The sequence below is a fragment of the Phaethon lepturus genome, unplaced genomic scaffold (genome assembly GCF_000687285.1).
Source record: "Phaethon lepturus isolate BGI_N335 unplaced genomic scaffold, ASM68728v1 scaffold28, whole genome shotgun sequence".
Lineage (NCBI taxonomy): Eukaryota > Metazoa > Chordata > Aves > Phaethontiformes > Phaethontidae > Phaethon > Phaethon lepturus.
Window position 1 is genome coordinate 47,469 of NW_010556676.1, and position 10,703 is coordinate 58,171.

Below are 10,703 nucleotides of genomic sequence, written 5' to 3' on the forward strand. Positions count from 1 at the left end.
GAAGAGAGAGATCTTAGAACAGAGCCAGCCCGTGAATGCCTGTAAACTAGGCAAAGCTGGGTTACAATACGGTTTCCTTCCAGGCACCGTCCATAAGTAAAAGCCACCCCAAAAGGCATACGACTGTGACACAAGAGTACAGTTTTCTGAACACTGAAAGGACCATATATTTGCTCTGGAAACCCAACATCCAACACACAATAAGGAAGCAAAAAATTTCCCTCGGGAACACAAGTTTTTGCCTTTTCATTAAGATATTACTGCTTCAGGAAGGCATTACAGCACTGGAATGAAAGCTGGAAGTCAACACAAGAGATAGCAAGGCGTTACCAAAATACTGATCACTAAGTTTCAAATAATAAAAAGCATGTTGGAGTTGTTAATGTTTATTTTTCTAACATACAGGTGGTTTAAGTCCATTACAGCAGAGTAACATGACAGCAGAAAAAAGGTAGCAAGGCCAACACAGTGACTACAAAAAGTATTTCTCTGTAGAACTTCCCTTTCCTTGAGGAAGAATAATGTCAGAGTGTTGAGAGCTGCTACAATGTCAAGGGTTTTTTTGGGGTAGGCCAATCATATGTGAGGTTCGTCAGGGAGAGGAGTAAGACGCTAGAGCCAAATTTACCCCAAAAAGCTCTCTGCAAACTGGGTGCCCACCAGTCGCTTCACCGCACACTGCAAAGGTGCCCCTCTGGAGACGGAACATGCTGGCTGTTTAACGCACCGCTGCGCATGGGGCCGCGGATGAGAATGCAAACGTAAGCCCCGACTACTAGCTCATGGTCCCTACTCCTGAGAACACATCCTGGGATTTTAGGTGACCAAGGCAGCTTTAGCGGAGCGCTAGCAGTGGCCTCACGCCCTCTAGCTCCATCCCAGGGTATACACTTCAACACCAACAGTACTCCCTCACGGCAGCACTTCCTCCTACAGCCAGGTTACGGATCCAGCCACTGGCGTCAATTAATTGCATCCACAACTCATTTTTTGCTGCCTTTTTTCCTAGCATCTGACCCGACGCGTACCTGTTGTTCTCCCAAGGCGCAGGTCTCTCCCCCACCACAAAGAAGGTGTATGCCTAGATATGGGGCAGGAACCTTTCATGATCCATTGCGCTACAAAACCAGCCCTGCCTCCAAGGCAGCAGAGGATCTCACCCTTCTCATCCCATAACAGGGAAAGGACTGTGATGCAAAACCTCCTTTGGGATCAGGCCACATGTCCCTCTCCTCCCAAAAAACACAGGCTCCCCTTGCATCAGAGGCCTCTCCTGCAGCACCCAGCCCAGCTCTGCCCAGCTTAGCTGGGGACACAGGAAAAACATCCCGGCAGTAGACACAGAGCAGCAATGGGGTTAGAAATGGATCACGGCAAAGTGAGTCAGAGGGTCAGGACAAGGAGGGTAGCCCAGCGGCCTGCTAGAGGGATCACAGGGTAGTGTGATCTATACTGTGATACCTATAGCTGCAGAGCAGCACCTACCACTTCTGCAAAGGTAAATCTGAAAGAGCTGAAGAACAGGCTCTAAGAAAAATAAAGTCATACCTGAGGTCTTTTGTATGCTTTTCGAACCCTCAGTCCCAGCTTCTGGGCAAGCTCCTGTCCCAGCTGCGTGACACTTTCATCCTGGGGGAAAAAAACATTGGCAGGACACTTTCAGTTTTGCCTTTGCGGCACACACAATGAAATAAACAGGAATGCAGTTATCCACACCAGGCTGTGCCAAGAAGCCTCACTTGTAGACAGTAGCAGGTGGACAATTGCCAGAGCAGCCCTAGAGGAGTCCATGGAGACCTAAGTGCTCTTGTCACTCAGTCCTGCTGAGATACTGAGGTTGCACCAGGACCCCCGACTCTTTCAATGCTGCAGGAAATCAGAATCAAGTGTCTGCTTCCAAGAAAGCACCCACTCTCCAAAAGCAGGGCTCATCAGTTCCACTGGCAAGATGGCCGAAGGAGCTGCCAAGGCTGGCTGGGGGCTGATACAGCTTCCACAAGGTCCCCATATCTGGGAAGAAAGAGCCTGCATGCCTTCCTGCACGCACAGCATGTATAGTTTTCCTCTCCACCAGCCACAGAGCGAATAATCAGTTCTGATATGCAGACAGTATTCACTAGCCTGTTTTGCTTGTTTGTTTTTAAAGCTGAAACCAAGTCTCAGTTTCCAACTTGGTAGCTACAAGGCATTTTCACTGTCTCTGGATCTGGTTAAACAGCCTCAGCTTAGTCAAGCAGATCCTTCTGCTTTCCCTGCTGCATGTCATTAACCATCCTCCCTGGTCACTGCCCAGGCCCACTCACACACTGTTATGGGCTTTAGACAAAGTTTTGGGCCACGCTCCATTCCTCTGCTCCATCCTCTCCTGTTCTGCCTGGACTAACAACTTGCCACAACCTTCTTCACTTATTTATCACCAGCAACTCCTTCCTTCTGCTTTCCTCTCTCTGTTTGCAAAAATATTGGAGTATTTCAACGGTTTCTTCAAAGAAGAAAAAAAAAATCTGCCCAACCTATTGTGATATCCCTCCTTAATGTCCCAGTATCTCCTTCCTCATCTCCAACCTTGAAGCTTGCTGTCTTCTCTCTACTTGCCATGCTGGTCTTTCCAACCTCCTTCTCCCTGCAGGTTCATCCTTTCCGTTTCAACCCCTCACTAGTGTCTGGTTCTTCCAGCCCACAGTATCAGTAATTTTCCTTTTAATTTGGAGGGCCACCTTTTGACTGTACTTGCTCCCCCACACCCACAACACTGGTCTTGTCACCACCTTCCCTGAACTCAGTGAAGACAAAATCTATCTTGTCCATTTCCTCTTCTCCATCTTACACCTCTTCTTGGTCAAATCTCATTGTCACTGCTCCTTCCTCACTCTCTTCCACCTCTCAGATCTTTGTAACACCGATCATGTTTTCATTGTTCTGTTTGCCTCTAGTGATTCTGCCTTTCCAAACACCCTCCTAGGTGTCTTCTGAAGTCTGCCATTTTCTTGCTCCCTGTGGAAAACTGACCAGAAAGACCTCTGATGTAATTTCTTTTCATTGATCTCATACTCGTACCTACCAGGTTTACCCTATCCAACTCCACATGCCAACATAACTCTGAGATGTCTTCTCAGATTCCTGGACAAGATCAAGAATGTATTTCTCTCTAGACTGCCTCCACTTCCCTTCCCAACAATACATAGTTAATTATTGTCCTTTTTGTCAGCAGGCCTAAGGTTTGTCGTGGGGTGTTATTTGCTCTTTATCACCCCTAAGATTTTCCTTTAGCTTTCCCTTCCCTCAGCCAAATGCCATCCTCGGGTGCTTCCTACCTCCATGTAAATGAGGGGATGCTCAAAGGCATGCGATATGCTCTCCTCCAACATCCTAAAAAAATCCACACCACACCAAAAAAAGCATACCACAGAGGAGTATCAACCTGACCATGCTGGGAACCTCTGCAAACTATTAGCACTGAGTATCTACACCAAGAAACAAGTTAACTCTGCTAGATGGTGAGTCAACTGAGTGGCAGATCCTTCATCACCAGAAGTTTTAATACATGCTCTGCTTTGACCACCACAAAGTTCTCAGCTGTTACGGCAGTGCAAGCTGGAAGTACCTCTGTGCTTCAGAGGCTTAGCAGCTCGTGTAATGGAAACAAGAGTGAGATGATGGACAGCATGACTTGCCTTTGATGCAGAGAAGGTTTATGATTTCTGTTAATCAGGTAACAAGGCAATAGGGTATGTTAATTTACAAGACTGAATTGTTTAGAATAGGGAATGCAGATCACTCAATATGGAGTTTGTAAGGCTGAACTTTCCTGACAGAGAAGTTTGGTAAAGTGCTTGTAGACCACAATGACTGTAATGATAATAATGGAAGGTATGTAAACATAAGTATATGGTTAAAAAATAAGTTCAAGTGGCTCAGCTGCAATGTGAAATATAGCCAGATATGGCTTTACATGAACACATAGATGGTTTCATTTATAAAAGGGTTTGTTTAAAAAACAGTTCTTTAGAACTCCCCTAACATGATACCTTTAATGTGTTTTGGTCATCCAGTTCTGCCAAGTCAAAGAAACTAGAACTTACAAGCTATACAAAGGGAGTAACTACCTGCTAACAAGGCTTTCAAAGATAGATTCTGTAACACTAATAATAAAGGAAAGTTAACTTCTTCTGCCAAAGTAGCTGCATTTTTCTTGTAATAGCATTACTGTGATGGATCAGAACCAAATTTAGCAAAGACAAACACTGCTCATTAGAATCTACCTAATCACAGTCTGGTTTTCTGTTCAATATTTGGCCTAAAAGGACACTCAACAAAAGCATTGTCAGGAAAATATCTAGGGCCTAGTATATGCAGAATATACTGCATATACAGTATATGAATTTACACACCTGTAAACATAAAAATAACTATGACATCACGTCAAGGACACCTTTGCATGTTCAACAAAAAATAAAAAGCTTTATCAGCTTGCCTTAGCAATCAGCAAGTAAAACATGTGACATCTGTATCTAAATCAGGAAAAGTATACATGTTTTATTTCCAGTGCTCCAGCTCCCATTCGTCCCATGCTCCTAGTTACTCCCATTAGACACAGAAAACCAGACAATTAAAACAATCTCATGGCCTTAGTTCACGTTTTGTTAGGGTAGGGTTTTGCTCTTCACAAATAGGCCACCAAAACCACTGTCAATAACTGATGTCTCTGGCTGGCACTGTTTGTAGAAGGTGACTTGGGCTGAAGAAACATGTGAGGTCAAACATCATCTTCAAGTCAGAGAGACAGAATTTCTGGGCGTAATCATGTTCCCAGGAACAGCCAAGCTTCCTCTTTTGCTATCCTCTGGCCTCACACTAGGCATGTTTTACAGAGGAGGAAGGTGGTGAGCCACAGAATCAAGATGAGTTGTATGTCAGAAACTTACATGTGGGAGGGACAGCAAGCATCGGCTATTGCACTCATATGCTTCTTTGTGTCTTCCAAGCTCATTTAAGGAACGGGCTTTCCGGAATAGTGCTCGGATGTTCTCCTTGTCAAGACTTAAAGCCTTCTCGCTGTCTTCCAGTGCCTTCTCATACAACCCCTGCATGAAAGAGACCACCTCGAGTCAGCTGAGGCACAGCAGACTAACCCTTCTTTCTCTGTGAATGCAAATGTTTTCTCTCTCAGCAGAAAACAGGAATATAAAAGGCAGTTGGAAATACATATATTACCTCATACAAAGACCAGTGTACAAACACACAAAACCTACAGTAATAGAACATTTTGTTAAGTCTTGCAAAACTCAAAACACTTCAAAGTCAATGAACACCAGAATTAAGACTGCTTGAGCAACCTTATCTTGTCTCCCCCTCTACCTTGGGCATGTGACATTTAAGAGTCTTTAATTATGTGACTGCTTGCTAATTTTTTTCATGGGACTCAGCTTCATTACAAACAAGATGGACCTGCTCTGGGGTTGTGTTAGCTCTGTTAGATTCTTTCAGAAAATGGAAGCATGCAGCCTTTTAGAGCCTGAGTATTGCAGAACCCTTTTCCATGTGTGTACTGAAAGTTCCACCAAGACCCCAAAGCCTTCTCATTGTCTTCCTCACTTGAGGAAGCAGGAGACTTCAGAGCAACACTCAAACAGTATTCCAGAGAAATACTCAGTCGGCACTGGAAAGCACTGGCTCTTTCCAATCTCCAGACTGGTCTAACTCCTCACCAACATGGACCAGAACTGCATTCTCAATACCTTAGCCCTGGCCCCCTCTCCTTCACATCCATCCTCCAGTCTCGCAAGACACAGTGTGATAGCAGGGGGATATCAGAGTTCTCTGTGTGTCATCATCTCCTCCAGTTTTGGGGAAAGGAGATGAAAAAAATCAACTGAAACCCCTCTTGACATCTTTTCCAATCGTATGGCACTGCAACCATGATGTCCTCCCTAGCCCCTGGGGATGACTTGGGAAGGCGCTCACCATGGCAAAGTAGCAGGCAGCTCGGTTGACATGCAGCTTGCACAGGAGTTCCTTTGGGATGGTCACCTCGTCAGAGGCTGCATAATCAGCCACATTCAGCCCTTCTACATACTGTACCAGCGAAAGCTTGAAATCCTTCTCTCGAAACAAGTCATTGCCCTCTGCAAACAGGTTTCTCACCAGCTTCTGCAAAAAGGCCTGGGCAGCAGGGAGAGAACAAGTAGACTCAAAGAGAGAAGTGGATATTCAGAGACAGGGGAGGTTTCCTAATTTCCCATTCCTTTCCACATGTTTTAGCAAGCTTCCTGCCCGCTAAGATTCTCCTGCCTCCCCGCTCTCCCGTAAAACATTGGTCTTTTGGTAGAGGAGAATAATCCAGTCAAATCTCCTCCTTTCTTGAATACGCAAGTGTCTTCTCCTTTTCCAGAAAGTTGTCATTGCCAGAACCTTAAAGCTTTAAGTTACAGACATATTGTGACAGACCATCCCACACTCTCCACTTTTGGTATGTAAACTAATGGCTGTGCAACAGAACAAATCTTGCTAACCAGAGTTCCCAACTTCAGAAAACAAATTCTTCATTACCTCATAATCTTCTTGGCTTAGGGGTAATGTGGACCTGAAAAAAAAGAAGAGAAAATTCTCATGAAACAGGCATCCATACAAACACAGGCTTTTGTCTGTTGAAGAAGCCATCTTTCTGGTCCTGTGTTGGTGCTCTCAGTGAGTTGCTGAACAATTTATCACTTGAAAAGCAGCTGGGGCAAAGAGAACACAATTAGGGAGCACTGTGCTCAGTGATGACCACAGAGGTGTCAAGAGATGGTCAGTTCCCAAAGGGATTTGAGACTAGAGTAATCTTATTCTCAGCTATTTTCTGTGCATAGACGACCCTCTGTAATGTGCCTTCAGCCAGCCATCTAAAAAACGCCACATCTTTGAGAAAGTCCCGTAAGAGATTGTCATGGAGAATATAAGTGTATTTTAAGTACATCTGGCTCTAACAAAAGGCACCAGACTGGCACTCCAAGACCTCCTCAAATCCTCTGTGCGACCAAAGACAAACAGTGATAAATCACCTTCCTCTGTGTTAACTTAGCCACACACCTTTAGGGCTACACCACAAAAGGAAAGGAGAAAATGCAGGTTCAGGAGGCTATTTAACTCCAGCTGTCTTGGCCAAGGCTGCTAGGCTGTGCCACAAAACTGGCAGTGCTTATGTGGATAACACCTACCCCACAACAGCACTGAGACTTAGACGAAAGGTGCCGTTTTTCAAATCAAACCACCCAGGTCATCCAGTTTTGGTCCACATGTATTTATCTTTTCTCTTCAAGGAGAAAATAATAGGCTCTAGAGAAATCCTTAGTACCTTTCATGGCCCTCCTCACCTTTGAAATACAACATCGTATACATGATCTTATTGGTCAGAAAATTAACTTTTTTTAGATTTCACCTAATCTAATCATCATCTGCTCCTTAAAATTAACTACAGGAAATGCCTTGGCTTTGTAAGAAACATTCATGATCCTTAAAAATTGGTCTACCCCTCTTTGACATCTAAACAAGCCAACAAATGACACTGACCCTGGTTTGGAGTTTAAGATACACTCCAGAAGCACGAACAATATCCCATATTTCTAAATTATTTCCTTTCTAGTACATAAACCTCACAATTGCCTCTCTGAAATTGAGTTACCAGTCCCATTTAGTCTCAGCCTGGGGCAAAAATATCATTGCCATGCCACAGGATATAAATACGCAACATGAAAGATTTGTCTTTTTTTCCTATTGTAGATGCACAGATTTCAGCCATAACAACTGCAGGACTCAAAGCAGACCTTAAAAAAACCAAAACAACCTGATTACAATCTTGCTGCTTCCTTACTCACCATGGAATCCAGACCTGAGTCTGAGGCCTCTGCTAACTCAAACACTGGAGGGAAAAAATACTGCTGTAGTTCATAAGGAAGCACTTGGACTTTTAGCTGCCAGATGAGCAACAACCTGAAGCTTTAGAAGGCCACATGATATTCACAGAAGAGTGACCTGAGGCACCTACCAGGTTAGCAACTGTAAAAGAGCCCAGGTCATCTATTTCTGCTATGGGCGTTATATGGACACCTGGCAAGTCATTTACACTGCTTTCCCCACCTACAAAATAGAAACACTATCTCTCTTCCTAAGAAAGCTGAGATAACCTTGTCAAGGGAGCAATTTGAGATCTTCACACTGAAGATAAAGTGGAAGGTCCAAGTATTATTTGCATTATGCTGACTCTAAAGATCATCCTGGAACTGCAGTGGAGGGGAATACCCAAGGAAATTAAAATTATACAATTTTAAGTTTAGATAGATGGCAGGACAGAAAGCACCCTGAAGAACCACAGTGAAAATCCTCAGGACCAATATCTCTTTGCCACGCAGCAGCCCCAAAGTGGTGAATAGGAAGAACTCAGTTCCTCCAATCCTTGATATGAAGACAACCGCCTCCAAAGCCACAGGAAACAATGAGGTTGTCCACTTACTGAATGAACTGAAGTCCTTTCTCTATTTCTTGTTTTCTCTTCTGTCTCTCCATTATAGTTGCTGCAGAGGAAGAAGAAAAAAAAAACATTAAATGAGTCATTATAGGTCTCACTGGCAATTAAGCAGCAGTATTTTGTGTGTGCCTAAATTTACTACTAACACAATGCTCCAGACCAGATGCCCTGAACACCAAATTCCATGATTTATCCACACAGCAGACACAGGACAGCAAGAAGCTCACTACCAAGTATCTGCTTTTTCTCACATGCCACTACCAGGATACATGGGCAAAGAAGAATTACTTCAATTTGAGCTCTCTACTTAGCCTGCCAGTAAATAAAGCAATAGGCACCAACTGTAATCCTGACTGCCTTCTAAGAAAGGGGAAAAAAAAGTAAAATCAACATTTCCCCTGTACTGGCAGTCATTTCAGGAATTTGTGCTGGGAACATCCCATGATAAGGAATTCTGACCACTGTTTATCAGGGACAGATTTAAACTGGTTTACCACATGGCATATAAAACAAGTAATCTATGTAAGGTTTCTGGAGGCATATCACAGAGCGAGATGCAAGGGAAGGAGATGGTGTTGCTTGCCAAGGTCCACATAAAAGAACAGTGATGAAGCTGAGCCATGGAAATTTTGTGCTGAAAATCAGCAGGCAAGAGCCGTGCAGACTTGGGAAAGCTCCTTCGGAGAGAGGACAGGGCCCCATCCTGCAGTGTTTTAAAATGAGGTGGGCAGCGCCTGAAGAAGGCTCAAGAGAGAGTTATCCCCACCTAGTCAGGGACACAAATGGGCACAGTAACTTGCTCAGGTTTGACCAAATCCAGTCTGGGTCTCTGTGAGTGCAGACAAGTAAGGAGTGTGATGGAGCCATTTTGGAGTAATGCCCTTCTTCTCAACTAAAATGGGTTTGAAACACACCATTACTATTAGATATATGAGCTTCATCCCTGTGTTTTGGGAGCAGATCTTGGAATAGCTCCTCCCTGACTTCTCCCCAAGGTACACAGGTCTGCCACACAAGAAAAGAAGAAAGAAGGGGAGAAGGGATGGCACTGTGTGGCAAAATAGAGTTGCTGGCAACAGCAAATTTCCCAGCCTTGCCATCGGCCAGCTGCAGTCACAAACAATGCTCAGCATTTGAGGAATGATAACCTGGGGACAAAGGCAGCAAGCACAGAAGCACTGAGATGAGATGGAGCCAAAGACACTGTGCCCTCCCAGCCTCGGATCACCTCTGAAGAGATTACGAGAAAAACAAGTCATTTCCCTAACCCTATGCTACAACAGCTTAGACAGCATTACCGCCTGGCCCCGTTTTATATTAAGACCAACCCTACCATTCTAAGGTATCTTACAGTATCTGTTGCACGTTCAGTCTGGCACAGGGTGAAGGGACCTTTAAGGTACGTGAAAATCAACCCTGACAACTCAGCATGCCTTTATTGATTGTGCTCTGTGCCATGCAAAACGCAGAAGAGTTAATACCTGCCCTTTACCAAGAAGGAGAGTTGGGGGCAGGGGGAAAGGCCCGAGCAAGAGAAAAGACCAGAAAGAAGTGGTAGCAGAAGTAAGCAAGAGCTTGAAAGTGACACTGTGCAGTTTATAAGTCATCAGATATTAAATCTGAGAGCAATCAGGTCCGAGCAGTGGGTAGAAGATTTTAAGCAGCTGCATTTGGAATGGGATGGGCAGCACAGCAAGAAAGGGAAAGTCAACAGACAAGGTGAGTAATGATCAGCACCTCTACAAAGGCTTTTAACAGAAGCGATGGAGCAGGTAGACTTCAGTACAACACCAACAGAAGGCCTGGAATGATTTATAAATAACCTGGATAATGAGCAATCAGGAAGAAAGAAGGAAATTTAACAAGGAGACTGTGAGGTTAATATGACCACTAACAGTATAGGCAGACAGGCTTGAGGAGTAGAAAAAGAGACAGAGACCATTTATTTTACATTTCTCCTTGCATAAAATTCTGCAAAGACAGAAGTAAGAGAGAACAGTCAAGGTCAAGAGGAGCAGTAGGAACCATTTCCACACAGCAGTGAAAGCCATGAAAGAGGACAGAGAAACCCCAGACCACTGTAGGGGAGAACTGCGAGGGCCAGACACAAGGGTGGGGAAAGAGCCACCATGGGAAATTACAAGAGATAAATTGGGGGGGATGAGTTAAAAGGTCAAGGAGGCCCTCAGAAAGTATG

At 44.3% G+C, this 10,703-nt stretch overlaps 1 protein-coding gene across 1 annotated transcript in view; it reads right to left on the reverse strand.

Moving 5' to 3' along the window:
* The window catches only part of ZC3H7B (zinc finger CCCH-type containing 7B), a 39,529-nt gene extending 30,985 nt beyond the window's left edge, over positions 1 to 8,544 (reverse strand). Inside the window, exons 1-5 of the mRNA XM_010292520.1 lie at positions 8,492 to 8,544; positions 6,550 to 6,583; positions 5,965 to 6,162; positions 4,926 to 5,084; positions 1,549 to 1,629 (exon numbers count right to left, since the gene is read on the reverse strand). Of these exons, the coding sequence (XP_010290822.1) occupies positions 1,549 to 1,629; positions 4,926 to 5,084; positions 5,965 to 6,162; positions 6,550 to 6,583; positions 8,492 to 8,544 (525 nt within the window). The remainder of the gene's footprint in view (positions 1 to 1,548; positions 1,630 to 4,925; positions 5,085 to 5,964; positions 6,163 to 6,549; positions 6,584 to 8,491) is intronic.
* Positions 8,545 to 10,703: the final 2,159 nt, after the last annotated feature.